Source organism: Pocillopora damicornis, chromosome 1 (genome assembly GCF_964200805.1).
Source record: "Pocillopora damicornis chromosome 1, jaPocDami1.2, whole genome shotgun sequence".
Taxonomy (NCBI): Eukaryota; Metazoa; Cnidaria; class Anthozoa; order Scleractinia; family Pocilloporidae; genus Pocillopora; species Pocillopora damicornis.
In genome coordinates, this window is record NC_142670.1 from 13,617,955 (window position 1) to 13,638,530 (window position 20,576).

The 20,576-nt window shown below is 36.9% G+C and overlaps 3 protein-coding genes and 1 long non-coding RNA gene across 11 annotated transcripts in view; 3 read left to right on the top strand and 1 right to left on the bottom strand.

Annotated features, from left to right (window-relative positions):
- The window catches only part of LOC149052134 (replication factor C subunit 1-like), a 231,202-nt gene that overhangs the window by 158,428 nt on the left and 52,198 nt on the right, over positions 1-20,576 (bottom strand). The gene's annotated exons all lie outside the window — the stretch shown is intronic.
- The window catches only part of LOC149052135 (uncharacterized), a 268,018-nt gene that overhangs the window by 134,015 nt on the left and 113,427 nt on the right, over positions 1-20,576 (top strand). The gene's annotated exons all lie outside the window — the stretch shown is intronic.
- On the top strand, positions 1,669-8,117 carry LOC149052142 (adhesion G protein-coupled receptor D1-like). Of its 8 annotated transcripts, none has more exons than XM_089182234.1 (7): positions 1,669-2,044; positions 4,532-4,718; positions 5,268-5,418; positions 5,776-5,825; positions 6,453-6,586; positions 6,841-6,882; positions 6,999-8,117. In XM_089182234.1, exons 3-6 carry the CDS (start codon positions 5,295-5,297, stop codon positions 6,848-6,850), a joined length of 318 nt encoding a protein of 105 aa, XP_089038360.1. In that variant the 5' UTR covers positions 1,669-2,044; positions 4,532-4,718; positions 5,268-5,294; the 3' UTR covers positions 6,851-6,882; positions 6,999-8,117. The 8 variants fall into 8 exon arrangements, with proteins under 8 accessions (XP_089038360.1, XP_089038394.1, XP_089038225.1 ...); XM_089181994.1 differs by having other exon boundaries at positions 1,727-2,044; positions 6,453-6,572; XM_089182268.1 differs by lacking the exon at positions 4,532-4,718.
- LOC149052143 (uncharacterized) lies at positions 9,784-15,427 on the top strand. Its single transcript, XR_016181527.1, has 3 exons — positions 9,784-10,926; positions 11,318-13,224; positions 15,357-15,427. It is a non-coding gene; the product is annotated as an uncharacterized LOC149052143 (long non-coding RNA).

Consider the following 20,576-nt stretch of genomic DNA (forward strand, 5'->3'; position numbering starts at 1 on the left):
TTGAATAATCAAGCTGTACTTTACTATCGAGTAAAATCAAGGTCTAAATAAAGAAGAATCAAATCTATCAGGGACAGCGTTTGTTGATTTGTTTCCTTTGGGGAAGGGGCGGAGTTTGAGGATTTTACACTTCCCCCCCCCCCAGCCCCTTATAAGGCTCCGTAATATTTTTAAGAAAACTCATTCATTTGCAGGAAATTTGCAGCCAATATTATTAAGTCCAGTTATAAACTTTATTAGCGACGACTGATCCTTCTTCCGTTCCCCCTGAAAACCATCTATTCCCCACCTCAATTATCAGGGAAGAATCGATTTACGGTGCGGGTTTCAATATTTTGGTGAGCATCGAATGTTGTCTCAAAGTATCAAAAACATACCAAATCAACAAAAAAAGTTAGAACTGCATGAATCAACGGGAAAAAATAATTAGGAGAATATCACTTTATTGCATTTTCATCCTTAATGTTACTCAATACAGTTCACGTTAGATGTCTGTGACATTTAATGCGTTAAATACTAATTGAAACGGATATTTTTCTTTTCTTGATGGCGTCCGAAAAGCAACTAATTTCTTTTCCTTAAAGCTCAAAATATATTAAGTGTTGACGACTTGTTCGCTTTTTGTTTCGACAAAGGACTGCTAGCAGAATTCCTTAACAGGAGAGGGGAGGGTCCTACTTCAAAGTGTCTGGAGTAGATTTTTTTCATTTCAAAAATTGTTACTTTAATCACTCTGGCAAAGGAAGGGGTGATATTCTTTCTAGTGCTTCATCCCCGCCCCTCCCCTCCCCCCTATTTTTTGATGCACTCACGCGCTATAGTTACACATCTGGGTTGCTTTGCTGAGGGCAGTTGATTTCTCTCCCAGGCTCACCATAATGTAATGATCATATGATATTTCTGACATGTCCTGTTTTAATTTTTAAGTCAACCACTAATTAGCCAGCTAATGTTACTCAGTCATTAAATGACGTCCAAAGACGATTGAGGCATGTCTGAGATTAATGCAAATGGCTTGAACATGGTCAGAGATATCAACACTTGGTTACGATACGAGAATAAAATGAAATTTTTGGATAATGCTCTATAAACTCGGGTGCCACTTTACAATATACCATCACTTTCAAAGAGGATTGCTTAAACTAGAAATCTGTAAAGTTTCTGAGGAAAAAAGCAGTAATACCAAATACCATTTATCCGTGGTTTCGATGTTGTTCAGCGTCGTCGATCATACTCGTTGATCTTGAACTTCCAGCTGCATGACAAGAAGAAATGTTCGCGGTAGAAACTGCTTAAAGTTAGAAAGAACGGTCGATCAAGAAGCGCGTATTGTCCTGAAAAGAGCTAATGTCCATGAAAGTGATTGGCACTAATTTCATGTCTCGCGGAGGGGAAGTGAGATGAAAAATTGGTGATCACTTAAATAGTTCACTTATCCAGACAATCATACTTACTGTTAGCTTTAATACCTTTACCTCTCGACTAATTCATTATTTGATTCTTTCTTTATAAAGGTGGTTTTAAAATATGGATTCCTCAGTGAGTAATGTTTAAAACCTTCTCAATATTATTTGATAGTTAACGCTTCTAAATTCATCGTGTTGACTAATTGTACATTCAAAACACAATCCTCTGACAAATATATTCTTTTGTGTCAGGTGTGTAATCTGTTATGGTCCATTGGCAAAGAAAACGTGATGCAATTTCAGCAAATATTACTTGCAATATCTTATTGTTGATTATAAATAAACAGTTTTTGAAAACTGGAATGCGAGTCAGTTTTCTTTATTCCTCAAAGCTGGATGTTTTGTCTTTTGTTGACACGTTGTCGAGTAACCAATTCGGCAGTCATCGCACACGACCAGAGGTTAACGTAATCACTTACGTAAATACGAAGCTAAAACATTGACACTCAAAAGCTGCAAACTGTTTACAAAGTGAAAACAATCGAGGGCACCCGCGTACGTGCAAACTTTCCTGATCAGTTGGCTGACGGTTGTCAAGATGCTCTCGGTTACAATACTTTCATTATTAGCTGAATGAGGTAAGTTTCATTTCGAAATATCATCTTTTCGGTAGAAAGGAATTTGAAGATCTCGGCTTCAGCGCAGCACAATTCAAAATTGTGTTTAAGATTATAACAATCTAATCCCTTGCCATACAAAGGTCTCACGCAGTCTCTAAACTTATAGAAAGTCAAACACAAAACTATCCGTCCTAATTTATTTTGTTAGACATTTTAGAAACTTCTGATATGCCTGGGATAGTTTAACAATTCCTCTCAGAAGTGGAAATCACAAAATCACAGCTACATTTCTTTCCAAATAAATCTCTCCTAACTGATTTTATGATATGATCACTTCTTAAACAACGCAGGTATTTTTACCTATGCAATCACAGTGGCTACGTTTGTTTATTCAATATGAGGCTAATTCCCGTAAATTTTCGACTTCTGAGGAATTCAGTAATCACTAGAAGCTTCTAATGTTTTGAGTGAAGACAATTAACTCGTAAAATTCCCGATCGCAGAATAATGACATCTTTAAGCGATGTGGTTCTTAATGTTTTCCTTTCTTTTAACATCACGTCCAAATGTTATGGTAGCGTGATCTAGCCGTGTAGCTCAAGGGAAACCATTGTAACAATAAACTACGGCAAAATTATTAAAAAGAAACGAGTTGAAAATGTGCTTCCAGGGAAAACTAGCCTACTAGCTCAAGTTGAACTTTTTCAAGAGATTATTTTTTTAATTGCGGCAATGAATACGCAGCAGATTTATTCGAAAACGATGATTGAGGGTAATTGACCATTTGGTCTATTTTTCCATCAAAAGAAAAACAAACAAACAAACCCAAAGAGGAGGTAGACCCTTGCGATTTCTTTATTCGCGCGACGCCCTTTTGTTTTCCGCTGACTGAACGAAAAACAACTGCAACAGGAAGTGCTAGCTTGAAGGCTACATCTCGTCTAACATTTAATTCGAGCTTAGTGCGTGGTTCACGGTTATGTTCATGATTCTCTCTCTCCTCTAGAGGCCTCAGTTTCCCTAACTCTGTATTCAATTGCTATTGTTCTGCTTTTGTTCTGCTCATTAGATCTTTTTGGTTTGGCTTCGTCCCCGTTGCCGCCGTCGTCGTAGTTAAAGGTCTCTAATCCACGGCGGCTGCGACTTGGTAAAACGGCCTAGCAGCTCAGTACATGCGTTTTAAAGCTTTTTATATTTCTTAGCCATCTTCTGTAAAAAAAAAAATACATAAAAAATATGTGATCATCAAAATTTGTCTTATTGTGAGAACGGAATCCCAGAAAGAAATTTGTATAAGTTCGTATTTGGAACACAACGATGTCCACATTCGTCATGCCCGGAGTTGAGGTGACGAATCGATACGAACACGTAGACACTCCATCTACCCACACGATGTCGACGAGCTGCACAATCGGAATAAAACTGATTCAGCTACCAGCTGATTATCTGAGTGGTGTGTCCCTTCAGTAAATCGCGCAAATGATACTGAATCTCTTTTCTTTTTTCTCTTTTTTGTGAGACAAATGGGACCTTCTCGATCCAACCATCCAAACAATCATATCGAGACAGAGACGAGGCATCGATTTACCATTGCAGAGTTCGCACTAAAATTTCTCACATATTGTGCTCTGTTCTTAGGCAAGTCTCTTTATCCTCACAGTGCCTCGCTTCATCTCGGAGTTGAAATGGGTACCGGCGAACTGACAGAAAAACCTGACGAAATGCTGAGCAAGGGGTTGGGTGGGGGGAGGGGGGGAGGAACATGTCACCGACGAGCATTCCAGCCAGGGGGAGAATTGCTATACTTCTTGTCACTTCACGCCACAGAAACAAGAATAGGCTGTTGCTGGATAGGCATCTTGGCTCGAGTACAGATTTATCTCTATATGCACTCAATAAGAAATAAATAGCGCGCATCGAGGCAATGAAGTTTTTTTTTCTTCATCTCCGCTTCACACCGAAAAATTCCAACATCACTTTGTCAATGTTCACAGTTTTTATTTGGTCTTTCATAACTACTTTGATCCAATTCATTTGATCACTGAGGACACTTTCCGCCTATAATTTAAAAATATCTTGTTTTTAATATTTTACTGGCTATTTGCACAGATTATCTAGCTAGCCATTCACTCTTATTATCCACGGAACTTACTTAAGAAGATGACCGTCTCATTTCTTAAATGAACAAAGGAAAGCTGCCCCCACTGAAAGGCCCTTGACTCCAAGCCCCCCTCTTCATGATTAATGTCTCCTTCCTAGTTGCCATGAATAAATTCTTTGACAGCCAATGATAAGTTTTAATGAGGTAAAGGGCTGTACAGTAATAACATCCCTACAGCTCCGCTTTTAGACTTGGCTACATCTAAATATTATCAATTGTTCTTTTGATTCGTAAAAGTTGATCATTATTCACTTTTTGACTTTTTTTTTATTTTCTAAATTTCCATTATCTTCATTATGGGAAACTCTATCGATTGCTGTTACGCCACTCGATAAAACAACCAGTGTTTCTTCCCGGGTATTCGGTCGTGTTCGTACACCACTCGGCGAGTCTGGTACAATTACGATGGTCTGGAGACTGTGCAACCTTTGATTGACATCGTAAAGCCTGAAAAGGGTGTGATCTGAAAGTTTCCGAAGTCTCCAGCGGACATCAATGCAGACAAAGAAATAGCGAGTGCACTTGCATTAGGTAGAGTATCATTACACATTAAAATGATATGTTAATATCACAATATTAATGTTGAGGATTGCTTTTCATAAACCTGTAGAGAGAGTAGCTAAGAAACTAAACAAATTTCTTTCCTCGGCAAATTGTACCCAAAAATTTCAATACTTAAAGCTTGTTGCTCGAAACTGGAAAAGCCAAGGAGACCGTGGTGCTGAAATACATGGGCCACTGTATGCAGGCCTATTATTTAAGGAAAAATGATAAGCAGTCTCAGTTTGCACTGAGAAGAAGTAGTCGCACGGCTTCACCGTTGGAAGTCTGGACACAAGGCTAACAGAGACGACATTTTAAAAATGCTCTGCAGGGGAGCCGAAGTTAAAATTCGCGTTCATGAACGGATCAGTGTCCAAGCTCCAGAGAGCATGCAAGAGTCCAAACTTTTCGCGCGTAGGCTTCAAGGACTGGATGAAAAGTTTGTAAACACAATCATTAGAAAGAATGAAATTTTTTACATGCCTTTTACATGCTCACCCATATGAAGAATTATGCAAAAACTCTTTCTTTCCACAGGCTGCCTGTGTTACAATAGCAGCTCTGATGCAGTATTTCTTGATGGCCGTTTTCTGTTGGATGCTGATCAAGGGAATTGACCTCTACTTCTTCGTTGTGAAAGTTTACAACATCAACACCAAAGTGTACATGTATCACGTCATCTCATGGGGTAAGTTTATTATTTCACAATTTGCACTGGAAACTGTAATCATGCCTACGGATCGCCAAAAATGGTTTTGTCAGGCAGTGAAATGTTTCGATTTTCTTCCTTTCTTTGTGGGTAGGTCTTCCAGTGATGATGGTGGCCATTTCACTTGGCATCGCTGCTGGAAAAAAGAAAAAATGTTTACAAAGTTATACGAGTGATAAATAGTGAGAAAAAATTCAACGGTTTCTTCGTGCTCTTCTCCTTTTATTTCGTTGCATTTAATTCTTTGTTTTGTTTTTGTACATATTTTGAAATCAGTATCATTTCATTTGCTGAAAATTTGTGTTTCTTTTTTTTCTTTCACTTCTTCGAGTTCAGTTGCTGACTTTCCTCGACTATTCGTCGCCTTTGTGGCTTTCATTGAAGCTGTGAGTTTGATTAGTGTTGGTGATTTTGATTGGTATACCTATACTAATTGCTGCCAAATATTCTTTCGCTGCTCTTTAAAAGCGAATTAAGAAGTTATGATATGACCCTGCACAACATTTACCATTTTTCTTTTCCCATTTACTCACAACAAACTTTGGACGTAGCCGCTGTTTGAGGGGATACTGGTCAATTTTTACCCATTGATATATTCACAGGCATAGGACAGCTTCATAAATTCTCCAACTTTTCCTATGAAAAAAATACTTTTCGTATGAAAAAAAATTCTACCCTTTCCTTGTTGATGTTTTCTCATTGTTTCACATTGACTTTTTTTCTCGCAAAAATAACTAAAAAAAAATATCGAGCACGATGAAAGGAGCACGAAGATTTGGAGATATTAGGAGATAACCAATTTGTCGAAGCCAACAGGGGAAAACTACCATTCTCAGCAAATAAAATTGACAACACAAAACGAAAACAAAGTAGTGGAAGAGGTTTTCATCTTCTCCAGTCAGGCTCTATTCGCCAACCTTCCTCATTCCTTAATCAGCAAGGCCATACGATATCTAAAAATGAAAATACATTTTCTAAGGAAAATAAAGGAATGTTTTCTCTTTAACTCCTAGAATTGGCATCAAAGCATGCGTGGTGATGATTCCCCTATTGGGTGTCACGTGGCATTCGGTCTCCTCTCGCCTGTACATGAAGCTTTCGTTTACGTCTTCACCATACTCAACTCTGCTCAAGTCAGCATTCGCTGGTAACTCTCAAAATTATTCAATCTCTATCATTATTTTACTTTCTAACCAAGTGAGACACCATTACAATGATCACATGATAATTGTTTGGAGTTTTGAAAACAAAAATGCAGTTAGCTATGCAAGAGAAGGAAGACTTCTTTTTCAATTATAAGATACGCAATTTTATTTCCTTCTTGAAATCGTTATAGGTATTTGACTAATTTGTTTGCATATTGCAAAAATTAATGATCTTGAAATCATTTTCATGCTGCAGGGTTTCCTAATTTTCGCTCTACACTGCATGCGAAACATTCAGGTAAGAAAAAAACTTCAAACTGATAATTAACTCCATATCATCAAGTTTTAGAGTTTCGATAGATATCCGAGTACATGTGCCAAGAACCGAATGTCGTGTTGCTCGTCTATCTGCAGATCAGAGAGCGATTCAGAAGAAAGATGAACATCGTTTTTCCATCTTCTTTAAAGAACAACTCCACAAGGAAGAGCCACAGGTCAATCCAAATGAGGTTGGGGATGTATGGGCAATTGAATTGCTGTCTTGTGCTGAGTTTGAATCGAAATCGCACCTAACTTAAATAACTGGATCCAGCCAACCGGAAATGACAGTCAATTACCTAGTACAATCACTTAGTTAACAGCAATAAGTCGGTTACGATCGATCTGACTTGCTCTCTGCAACTAAAAAGAGTTCTTTCTTTTCATTATTGTTTAAGCATTCAACTAGCTGTAATTGTTATGTATGCTCTTTACGATAACAAGGTTGTTTTTGGGGCGATCGTATATTTGTAGGCAAGATTAATCGAAATAAACCAATGTATAAATTTAAATTTCTAATAGCTCAGTATCTTGATGACTTTCCTTCGAATAAGACCACAGTCCACTACAGACGAGGCGGGAATTTAAGCCAAGATATCACGAATTGTCTTTCTTTAAGAAGCACTCTAGCACGCAGCTTTAATTGAATGTATTTATCTTTCGATTCTTGCGCGCTAACTTTCTGCACTTACTGCATGATTATTTCATATTCGACGTTTCACTTAGTGAGTTTCCAAACTTCTCACCAAACACTGTCATTACTTTAAACATTAAGCTATGGATAATAACTGAAACTATAGGTTTCTAGAAATTTCGAGAATGCCTAGTCATGCGGAAATGCATACCAAGGGACTTTCTGGAGCAGTTTACTAGGTTACGTAGTTATGATGTAACACTACCAATATAGTTGTGTTGTAAGCGTCCGGAATTTTCGAGAATACTTTGTACATAAGGACACAGTCGTGCAGCAGTAATACTTGTTGTCGGGAGGGACTGACTTTTCAGAAAGCTATACCGAGAGAGAGCAACCGTTGAAGATTGTTAATCTCGAGTTACTTTGGAGACAACCTCCAGATTGTGTCAGTAGTGAGGAAAGGAGTAGTTTGCGGTGGGTTTCAATCAGTTTTATAGGATAATTATTCTAACTGTTTAAGAGTCGCTCCTTGGCAAGAATATTACAAGTTGTTTAATAAATTAAATGGGTCTGTTGATAAATGATGCTCTTTTTGTCTGTTAAATTGTACCGTAACAAATAATACTAATAGTCTTAACTGCTAACGCTGAAATTCAAAGTTGTTGCTTAATGAATAAATAGATCAATTCGTAAATGTTTGAATAAGTAAACAACTTATTTAGAAAGAACAGAAAAAAAATCCTTGTAACTGGATCTTTTTTTGGATCAGTTACATTTAACCATTTTTTTTCGCATTCCTAAAATTAGGAGTATCATTTTAAATCGAATATACATCGATTAATTTGGAATTAAAATGGGGCAATGTTAGCCGGAAAAGGCATAAACCTAGAGATTATAAACTGTTCGGCACACATTATTGAACAACAATTAAAGAACTTTTACACAGAGTATACAATTTAAAGGAAAAAGCTTAGCGATATAAATGCAGAATAATTCGATGGGCCTGATTTTCAAATATCATTACAGCGGAACTTAGCATTGCAGAAGAATTTCAACAAGCGAGAGAAGGAGTCAATTATGTAAATGTGGCTAACAGTTTATAATAGTCTAGTTTACGTCATACCCATTTATAAATAAACATGGTGACGAAGCGTGCGATTAAAACGGAAGAAGTTAAAATAAAAATTATTCTGAAATATACAAGCACTTTTCTCTCTAAACTGCTCAAATACGATAGGTAAAAACGTTTCAAACTTCGATTGACTGAATACATTGCAGCTAAGACGAGCGAATATTCCAGAATAAATAATCAATTATTCCATGAGCGTGGAGAGATACTGGGAGAGTAGAATGTCTCGCCCACAGAGCACATCACCATGATCCAAGAATGTCTCGCACTAAGAGCTTTTGAGTCACCGCTCGTTCTAAATTGTTGGGATTCAAACATTGGAAACAAAAGTGATGGTCTGCATGACGCTTTTCTAGGAGAGAGTTGTTTTGTAGGCTGAAAACTAAAAATTGGCCGTTAGCCACCGTTGTTTTAAAGGCATACGAGGTAATTAGCGTGTCATAAGCGAGATGAATAGATAACAATAATTTCCATTTATGCATAACGAACAGATGGCATTCTAGCTTAAGCTGCCCGTTGATAAAACAGAATTTTGTTTAGGACCACTTTCATTTAACAGAGCTCATAAAGAAATTACCGTTCTTACCATCAAATATTTTTTAGCTGTTTCTTTTGCAGCACTTGAACTACAAAAAGTATTTTAATGACGTGAAGCTTTTCAATTGTATTAGAAAAACAATGCTCCACATCAGGTGCAAGCTGCTTTTTGTCCATTGGTCCGTCTAGGACAGAAAAAAAAATGGAGACTAACGCCATGAACATGTGTTCAGAGATCATGATTTGCATTAAAATCTAACTCGTAAGAAAGGCTTTTTATGAGGATGCCGCAAATCCGCAACTCTCAAGCGGTGTGAATCAAATAGAAGTGAATCCGACAAAATTTTCAAAACCCCGGTAACATGTTGTATGCTGGGTGAGTACGACCCTAGTTATTCCTGTTTGTTCTGCAGTAGCTATGAAACCGTCGAAATGGACTTTTTATTGTAAAACATTTATTTTGATATTTAAACTTACGGAACTCTAATAACGAAACATATCAAACTCCTAATATGTCCTCTCGAGTTGTTGTCTAATTATTAAAGCCAATTATCACCATTATCGTTATTATTAGTTTCTCAATATTTTTCTCTTTCCATACAATTTAAAATAATTGAATAATAATCACCCATAATGACACATTCGTATATGTTGTTCGCTAGGTTAGTACCACCTTAATTATATCTTGACTTTCCATTTGTGACACATTAATATCCATTTTGGAACGTTCTGTGAAATTTAGCCAAACCAAACAGAGAAAAAATGTCAGGTGGCGGATATTTGGCACTGTTAATTAAAACAAAACAAAACAGACTTTAAAGATGTCCTCATTAAACTTTTAGTTCTTAATCAGACATGGATCTCTTATAAATTGGATTGCTAAAGCCGTTTAGATTCCGTATAGTGCAAAGTAGGTTTCCGTAGAGCGTTCGGATGAGGCGTTATTCAGACATGGCGATACCCAAACCTTTAGAGCTTTCATATTGTTGTTTTGTCATTAAAACTCAGAGTAGATGACTGCTGACTGCTCGCCAAGTTGGACGTCATAGTTAATTAGAACATATTTCTCTTCTAAATTATTCTTCTTTATGCCCGAAAGCAAACTTTATACTCAACCCATTGCTCTTCTTTTAAAAAAAAAATATATGGGCTCTGGAGGTTCCGCAGGTTCCGCGGCCTGCTGATCCATAGTTTTGTAACTCCCAAGAATATGGAAAAACCCTCACAAAATGTTGGAGACCAACCCCACAAGATTCAAATTGTGCAAGTTTTATTTGAGTGCTCAGATTTGATACCCGATTCATTCGCTTGAAATGTGAAACATTTTTTTCTCTGGATAGCACATTTTACATCCTTTTCATTCGTTTATAGTTCGGTTGCGCGAATAACCTGTTTAAAAAAAATTTCCAAAGGACATTCCAGAGGGTCTATCGTATCCTTAAAAATGTTTCCACATGTGACAAGTTTTGTTCAGCTAGTTGGTGAATTGCGGAGATGCTGCATTTTTTTATAATTTCTCCGTCAGCTCCCTTGGAAGGTAATAAAATTCATGAATGGATGTTAAAGGGCATGTAGCAAATAAAATGCATTAGTACTCGTCCTACTCGAAATCTAATAAACTTTTTCATTGTTTCAAATGTTACTCTTGAGATAACAATCAATTTATTTGTCCATTTTCTCTTCTACAGTCATCCTTCGTTTGTTGATGAAATTGCCAGGGACAGGTGACGCAGCTTCATTCCGATTTAATATTCAAGTTCCTTTAAATAGACAGGAAAAAAAGATAATACCTGACTAATTATCATATTAATGAGTTATAGACTTCCTTTTAAAATTACATTGGATTGCGATTCAAAACGTGAGTTGGAAAGCAAAACAAAAAGTCAAAGAATAACGGTGCTATTACCCTGATCTCCCAAAGATCCACTTTTAATACCTGGCCTGATTCTAATATTTGCTTCAGGGATGTAGAGGGTTTTGATGCCCATCGTCTGTTATTAAAATTAATAATGTAAAAAATACTTTCTCGTCTTTATCATTATCGCTCAGTCAGTGTTGCTATCTTCAGTATACATTTTTCGTTTATTTATTTATTTATTTATTTTCTTCTTATAGAGTGCTATGTTTTGAAGTTTTGGGAGTTCCCTCGCTTGTTTGCTGCAATCGCGAGTGCAACTCTGGTCTTTCATCAAAAGGGGAATTTTCAAGCAGCTTTTTCTCGTTGAATTCCTTTGTTTACTGTTGCGAAATTTATGGTACCAATGTCCAATTTGAACGGACCTGCAAAGACTTACCGAAAGCGCATTTGAAGTATAAAAGACCTAGCTCACTGTTCTCCAAGGAAAAAATTTTTTGAGAGAATTCAGATACATAATGAATGAAATTACCCTTAATAAATTCAATTGTGAAGAAATACCTCACGTTTTAACTTTCTTAGTTACTTCTAGTAAGGTTTAGATTACTTACAAGCGGCTTTTAGGCCGCGCGTTAACCTATCTTATGACTTATTTGCTACCAATATTCATTTCAAAACCAATTTTTTTTTGCGGGGAAACAAAGTTATCTGAGAGAGAGAAAGTGAGAATTAATAAGTTATCGATCGGCTTGATTTGCTCCAAAACGATTTGCTTAAAAATACTGTCCAGCCGGCAAAACGAAATAAATTTTTGAAAAATAGCAACAAAGCTGGAGATGTAATTGGCGGCTCGCTCAAGCGATACCGTGTCCGTGAGCAGAGATAGGAAAACCCGGACCGCGTTAAGTACCAATAAGATTCCAGGATTCTTTACCGTGCCCTCTGAGCAAAACAAATAATAAATGCAGTTCTTTTGAGAAAGGTTATCGGAAAAATCTTGTCGGAATTGTAAGCGATAACCTGAAAAGTATTGCTTTTAGCTTTTAGGTCATGGTTAGACTTAACCTCAGGAATTCAGGGAAACCTAGGAAATGTCACTTTAAGGACGAGGCATGACGGGTTTGAACAACCTGTTTTAATTGCAATACTGTCTTTAAATTCTAAACTGCATGAGCTAACCCTAATTAATTTATCTTTAATTTTTATGTCCCTATTGATTATCGTTACCCAGATAATCTTTTGAGATTGTTGCGTGCACTTTAAAGTTTTGCTCTTTGCCCGTAACAACTGCATACAGTTAACTGCGTATCTCCAGTTGCACATTTATGGGAACCTACATTCACATTTAATTTTACGTTTTTTTAAGTCTGATTAGATAGAGGAGGAAGAGTAGGGGGCGGAGTGGGGGAGGTGTCAGCTCAACGAGGAACCAATTAATATTTAAAAACTCGACTACCAAAATGATATGAATTGACAAATAATCTTAGCTGATGTGAAGTTAACTAATCCACAAAAGCAGGTAAGTGTGGCGGACGCCGTAGTGAAGAAAGATGTATGGTATTTCTTGACACTGATCAGACAAATACATAGGATGTAAAAAAAAGGAATTCATTAATGAATGAGTCACGTTTTCTGTCTCATTCGTTTCTTTCCTTTGTTGTGATTGTGATTATAATCTTTTTATGTTATCATTGCTATTATAATTATCACTCTGTTTACCATCATTTGGATAATTGGTATTTTTGTTTTCATCTTCATCATCATGTAGAATGCCCAAATATAACTTTTAAAAACTCTTGGTACATAATTTCGGTGGATGGAGAGTCCTGGTACTGGAGCAGAGACACTTGCTCAAGTCTAGGCGGGGACCTAGTTTCCTTTGAAACCCAAGAAGAATGGAATTTGATTAATGACGAAATTCAAAGGCGAAACACTACGAACTATGAAAATAAATGGAGAATTGGTTTAAAAAAAAGGGCCAGGAATTGGACCTGGGTGAGTGGAAGACCACTGACTATTTCCAAATGGGGACAAGGGGAGCCAAGCGGTGAACACGACGCGGCTTTCATGTACAAGAGGTTCCCTAATGGCGAACAGGGCGTATTTGGAAGTGATAATGGTACAAGTGGGAAAAAACAGCACGCTTATATTTGTGAGATCCCCGAGAGTGAGTTGATATGTTGTTGTTGTTGTTTTTCTTTTTTTTAATGTTATTTTGAGTAGACTCAAAGGCACTAGGAGCGCTGAAGGGCAATAAAAACATTATTTGCTAACGTTTGTGGTACTCACGAGAGAAGTTATAAAAACCCTCAGACAGTCAGAATCAAGTTTACACTTACCTTTGCGTAAATCAAAATATGTTTGAAACAATCCCAATGAACGTTTTCACGATATACATGTCTAACTTTAACCTTGTAAACAGGGGATAGCTGCAGATGGTTCTGTTACTATCACTTTTACGAACAACAACAACAACAGTTACGAGACTGATGGTGAATACCAATTGCAAATAATTATCAGCCCAATTGCTTTGTTGGATGATAGCGCGTGATGATGTGAAGAGCGGTTTCTTTTTGTGATGAGCTTGTGACTCATGTCGGTTAAGAACCATGCCAATTATCGTTTTCTAAAACAAATACAACAGATTTGCAGACTTATTTGTTCTTCGCATAAGGGAATCAATTTTAAGTTTACTGTATTCTATTTTAATGTCTGATCATTTGAACTGTAAAGTTGTAGGGGCTAATTTTAATGCAATGCAAAATGTACAGTGAGCACACTAAACTGACCATCGTGCATCTAATCCGAATATGGCGGGCATTTCGATCGACTTAGTAACCACTACTCTATAACGAAGTTAGTAAGGATTACCTCAGTTCTCATACATCACCAGAGGGTGTAGATACATTTTCTTGTCTAAAAAATAGTCAATACTGAGGTGGAATATATTTGATGTTCTGCTCACCGAAAAGATAAACATAGGCATGCATAGCATGCAAGAGTTATTATTTTGGCTAGGTGGGTTGAAATGGGACACTTTGGGTTCTTAACCCTTTCAGTCTTGAAACAGGAAAAGAGAATAACTTTAAGTCCAGAATTTTGTGGAGAATTCATTTTTCAGTGGTGTTGGATAATGCGCGTCGAAAACGTGACAAAATGCAGATTGTTTCCGAGGAAACGACACGTAGTAAAGTGAAGTCTTAAAAGATTTAAAAGTACCTGATGAGGTTGTTGGAAATGCGTATCTTCCTGGTAAAACTGATGTAAGTGTAACGACAGATATTTACAGCAACCTGTGCATATTTTGAGCTTGTTGAATCAGATAATAAGAGGTAAGGAATCCAGAAAAAATGTTCCAAAACACTTTTATAAGTTGAGCTCTGCTTAAGTACCGCCTTCTGATTTTTAGTATTTGTTCTCTGGTAGCAATGAGACCTTTAGACTTAACTTACCATTTGCGAGATTTTTATCGATGCTGGAACTTCCTGTGAAATTCCACCAAAGCAAACCGGAAAAAAGAAATACACCACGCATATGGCATCTATGCGACACTTTGTCGACAAAAAGAATCAAACCCTATCGAGATCCGCCTTATAAACTATCAGTTTATCACTAGGAAGTCAGTCAAGAGGATTACAACGCCTCTTAGACTCCATTAGGTGAAAACGAATTTTGAAAAAGGCAAATAGCAAAAGCGAGACACACGGTGTGTTTCATTCTTATTCCGTATGAACTCACAAAATTCATCATGTCCTGGCTATCTAAAGGTTTTTTTTTGTTTTTTGCTGTATTGAAATAGTTCCTCAAAAAACGTCTTTACCTGTCGACAGTGTCTATATTTTCTTTAACCATGCGCATTTTCTGGACTGTCTCATACCTCGTAGTATGACTTCTTTATCGCATTCGTTTGGTTTTAGTTTGTCTCTGTTTGTTTCTTCCCTCAAGGATCAGTGATAGTGGGGTTTCTGTACAAGGATCTACATAAACTGCCAACGATTGTTCAACCAATCATTAAAGGAACAGGCAACATAAGATGATGTTATTTTCATGGATATCTTCCATTATCATTTACCTAAGAAATAAATAGCGCAGACACACATAAGATTAATATTTAAACACCTTATCTTAACAATATTCGAAAACCCCAATTTTAGGTGGAAGTCTTCCTGCCAATCCATGCCCATTTCAATCTCGGGAGAAATTGGCTTTGAATTACAATAAGAGTTTCTCAATGTTCCTACCTTGTCATTTCCCTAGTAATTACTATGTCTGAAACCACTAATAGTATATCAACTCCAGGATAATTACCGTACCTATGGATCCGCCAAGTCGGGAAAAAAAGCCGGAGAAAAAGTGTCCTCTTCAAGTTCCGGAGCCTAAAGGTAACAGGAAGATAAGTTACTCTGCGTGGCACTGTATAATTCTGACGAAATAATTTTGAGGTCGATGAGCCATGGAAGCACTGCGTCTTTTGGACTGGCTTCAGCAAAAGATAAAAAATTATAATATATTACCCTCCTCACTATAGGTTTTATTGTTTCTTGAATGCCAAAGTAGGTTAATGAAAGAAATTAACGTTAGTTGCAAATTGTTATTTTAGTCTCGCGCTGCCTTCCACGTGGATAGTATATTAAAAAATATATATATATGAACTTAGGATCCTGTTTCTGCTATGGGGTGAGCTGATTTTTTCCCAACACCGTTGGATAGGAAAAACATTGAACTGCAAATATATACAGTGTATAGAATGAATTTTTTAAGGCATGATTAAGATATTTGAATACCAACAAACTAATATTATGCCGCTTGTCTATCTGCGGATTAAAGCTGGGTGCTGTTGACTCAAGAAAAAGAAAAACATTATCTTTTTATCGTCGAATAAGAATAACTCCCGCAAAATAAAACACAGATCAATCGAAAGGGTGTCAGAGATGTATCGGCAGTTGAATGGCAGTATAGCATTGCAATGAATTTAAACCGAAAAAGAGGTTATGATTAACTTGAGAAAGTGAACTCAACCAACCAGAAATAGCAGTCGATTGTAGTTTGATCGTTTACTCAACGGCGATAAGTCGATTGCATATACTTGTCGAAGACAACTATCTTTAAGCGGAAAAAAGTCCTTTTATGTCGTGAATTTCTCATTTTTAAGAAGAAAAACAATTCTCCACACCTGCTGCAAGCTACTTTCAGTTTATTGGTCTGACTAAGGGGAAAAAAAGCTGATTCACGTCCAGAACGTTCTACCGAGTATTATGATTTGCATTTAAATATAGCTAATACCAAAGAGTTTGAAATACTTGAGGAAAGAGCCTTTCATGCGTTGCGCCTAAATACAACGTAACGTAATGTAACGATAACTATCTACAGCTACCGATTTTTATCTGTATACATAATGGGCTTGAAGAGCTGGATGATTGGTGAAACCGATTCCAGAAAAATGTTCAAAACCTTTTTAAGAAGTTGTGCACTGGGTAAGTACCACCTCTCTTATTTCTGTCGGGTATAACGTAGCAATGAGATCTTTAGACTTGACTTTCTATTTTGTGAAAATTTACATCGATTTTGAAACTTCCTGTGACACTCAGGCAAACGAAGCCTGGAAAAAACTTGTCAGTTGGCAATCATCAGAGAGAATGGCGGCGATTCTTCTTTTAGCTAATGTCACAATGTTTTTGGGTTTTCATATAATGCCAAATGATTGAAAAACAACTGAAAGTCATCGTTATTCGTGATGTTTTCCCTGCGGTGGTCTGTACAACAGCTCTAAACAGCCACATTTAGGATCAAAGGAATACAATAGCTTAATGGCTATCCTTCCACGCTGTTGTGTCAAGATGTCAAAGAGTATCACGTACACTATCGCTACTCATTTATGCATCAAATGGCAGCCGGAAAAATAAGACGTTTTTAGTCTAGCAACGAAAGTCGAGCAATTTAGAAGCAATCTTAGAAGGAGGGTCTCAATCAGGTTAACCTTTAGCCGTAAACAGCTAAAAAAGTTAACCGTTAGGCGTAAAAATTGACAAGTTTTAACCATCTGTTGTTAAAAAAGTTAAACTTAAAAATAAAAATAATTCTGGTAAGAACCATGGTAAGATATTTACCGTAACCGTAAATCGGCCAAAATTTTAACCGTTAGCTGTAAGAGTTATCACCTCATTGAGTCCCTCTAGAAGTTCTCTTCTCAAGAAGTTGGGAAATATTTTCGCGCTCTCGGCGCTTCCTGCGTGCTTTGCAACAGAACAGAGTACACTCTAGGCATCTTTATTTGTCAACTTAACAGGTATTACGTTAGGCAGATGCAGAAATTAATGACCCGGCGCTTGGAAAAATATTTGAAATCTTATTCCTGCTAAAACTAAAATGATGATACAACTAGTAACTACTAAATTATTTAACAAAAGCAGAAATAACAATAGCGTGTTGAAACAAGCCATAAGGGAAGATTAATGAGCGAAAGATTAGCATACAATTACCTAATGACACCTGCAAAAAAAATTTATCACGCATAACAAGAAATTAGATTGTTCTAGAAAATGTCGCACAATTTCCAGCAAAAGACAAGAGACATTATTATTTAAACAGCTATAGTTTCGATACGGAGGCTGCTTAACCAGTTTTTAATGATTGAAGTTTTATTTTGCTAATAAATTAGAAAGTGCCAGTCATTAAAACATTTTGATATTAGCTTTGTTCATGGTTTATCAATTCTTGTTTTTACGTAGCAAAACAATACTTATCATCTATTGCCTAGAGCCTTTATTTTAATTGGTCGTTCAATTTAAGAAGAACCAAGTCTCGACTTAAGTCACGTTGAAAAGACAGCGTCCTGTTCAGACTTACGACGTACTCTGCATTGTGCATGCATCAAAAGAAATTCGAATATAGAGTTCAAAACACATTAAAAAACACTGCACATGCGCTTTGATAAATGAACCGACGACAACCAAAGCAATGGAAACATTTTACACCATCACCATATGCACTTCCATAAAATTAATCATGAAGTTCTTTTTTCTATCCAACAATAATGCTCCGCATCTGGAGTAAATAGTCCGCGGTTTACTAAGGTACACAAAAAGGAAACAATTTTAGTGACGCAAAGCGATGAAAGCTTTTGATATGCAAAACTGTCTACATGGTGCAACAGGGTTCGAGAGAGTTTCAAAGATATGCTGCACATGCGCAGCCTCCGAGAGAAACATACATTAATCTCATAGCAACAATTGACAGCAACGTATCCATAGTTTGCCTTGATGAATTTGGAAGATGGGTGGAATCAAAGCCAGGGAAATTTTCGACGCGCTTTTTATAAGTTGCACGCTAAGTGAGTACCAGCTATATTATATATCTTATATCAGAATACTGTAGAAAAGTGGTTTCACAAAATTATTAAAATAATTTTAGAAAAAAAATTCAGGTTATTTTGTGAGACTAGGTTTGACTTTCTTAATCTCACTACACTGTAGACTTGAATAATTTGAAAAAAATTAGCTAGAATAACAAAATATAACATTTTGAAAGCTGCACCGACCATTTTTAACCATGGATGTTGGGTTATGACGGTTTGCCGGCGCAATAGTTTTATTTCTAACAATGATGTTAAGGATCATATGAACGCAGTCGCTTAGCTGCGATAGTGCTCTCGTCTTTCACTGGTAAAACGGCCTCTCAGAATGATCGATTGTTTTTATTCAATCGGCCAAATATAAGCACTTGTGTTGACTGAAGTTGGTATTAGGTTTGACAGATGCCAGTCTCACCGATTCAGCCGGGCCGAATCGATGGCTTTTTGTGATGAAAGTTTTATCCAGTTCCCTCTCCATTCTTGTGATAATTTTTAGGCTCGACCTAACCTAAACCACTCTGATCTATTTGTGGTTCGATACCTAAAGCTTAGCTAATTATTCTTTATGACATCATAATGTTAATTATTAACGGTTATCTAACGGAAGAGCGAACCATGTTTGAAACTTGTCGCTACCTCTTAGTAAGGAGAGGAAAATTACTATTCTGGCCGCATTAAATTCTAAATTTAGCTCAATACATCGAAATGTATATTTTCATATCTTAAATCAATTTTTTAGCATGTGTTTTTCTTTGAATTGATCCGAATTGCCCTTGGAATCTTTTGAAGGACTATGCAAATGCAGATATCACTCGGAACTGTCTCGATTAGAAATGGCGAAAACATAGAGAAGTTTTCCTGTGTTGACATAGACTTGTTTAATCACAAGAGAAACTTGGATTGGGAGAAAAGCAGATTGCGAGAGGCTATCGAGGAATTGCATAACTTTCGAGAATTATCCTAACCTCCTGATAATTCTTTTCAGCGCTTAGCGCAGAGGACGTGTTGAAATTATATTAGTCAGCAACACAAATATGACTTGTAAACTGCGGTTCTTTTGGAGAGCCCGCATATAGCTGGTTAGCGTGGTGAAAAGTTTGAGGTCTAGTCTTTCGTAGCTTACAAGGGCCAAAAATGTCGCACATTTCTGAAAAGAAACAACGACATGAATGGACCCTTTGAAGCGTGGCGCATTCGGAATTTAAAAATTCGGAATTTCCGCATTCGGAAACAAGTTATGCAGGGGCATGCAGCACATGTATACAACAAGTTATCGAAAATTGATTTCTTACTGAAATCTTGTCTAATATACATCTAATATGGTGCCGTAAAGCAAACTTTTAAATTCTTATGACAGAGACGAAACTGAGATGTGTGTGCCCGACAAGGTTTGGGCGACGGTTTCGGGAAGTGCTCGAAAGACGCCGTGTTGTGTCATTTATGCATAGCTTTACTTTGAAGGGCGCCACGTTGGTACACGTGCTATTAAAGCATTCGGCTGCGCGTGACTATTAGAAATACGTCGTGTCTTCTGGAATATTTATGTCCCTTGTCAATCATCTTTCGAGACAAATTCTTCAACGCGAACTTCGCAACGAAGAAAAGGTTTTCTTACCCGTACGTGTTCTTAGCGAAGTTCGCTAAGGTTCTCGGTTAATTTCTAAGTTTAACTAGTATGATTGTAGTCTACTTGGAAATAAGAAGATTAAAGAGGAAGTTTTTACAAAGGTTTTCTTACAAATGAAGTATTTTGTCATTTGTTTTGTTGTTGTTGTTTTTTGATTTGTTTTCATTTGTCTTTTTGGTGGGAGGGGAATCTGGCTTTGCTGCTGAAACAATTTTAACTATAAAATCCAACGATTTCATAGTTACGGGGCCACTAAAGTAGGTCTGCATGCGCGAGTGAACCTTTCTCGGGAAATTCATCCCCACTGCACTTAGTATACTTTACCTGCTAATTTTTGAGTGGCCAGAGACGCTGGTTTTATTCTAAACTTCCCTATTTGTAGTGATAAACACACCGAATCATTATGGTACACCCGTTGTGAATTCAGCTATTGTCACGCAAATTAGTCAGATAATTAACTTTTCGGTGATACTATTTTGCAGTACGGTATCACAAATTTTATGCTAAAAGAATATGATAGTGCAACGTCGCAAGTAACATT

Bases quoted from the DNA above. Each gene is read 5' to 3' on its own strand.
- LOC149052142 (XM_089181945.1), top strand. From the start codon at position 5,196: ATGAAATTTTTTACATGCCTTTTACATGCTCACCCATATGAAGAATTA. The intron at 6,573-6,840 runs GTCAGCATTCGC...TTCATGCTGCAG, and splicing joins CCATACTCAACTCTGCTCAA to GGTTTCCTAATTTTCGCTCT. The intron at 6,883-6,998 runs GTAAGAAAAAAA...GTCTATCTGCAG, and splicing joins ACTGCATGCGAAACATTCAG to ATCAGAGAGCGATTCAGAAG.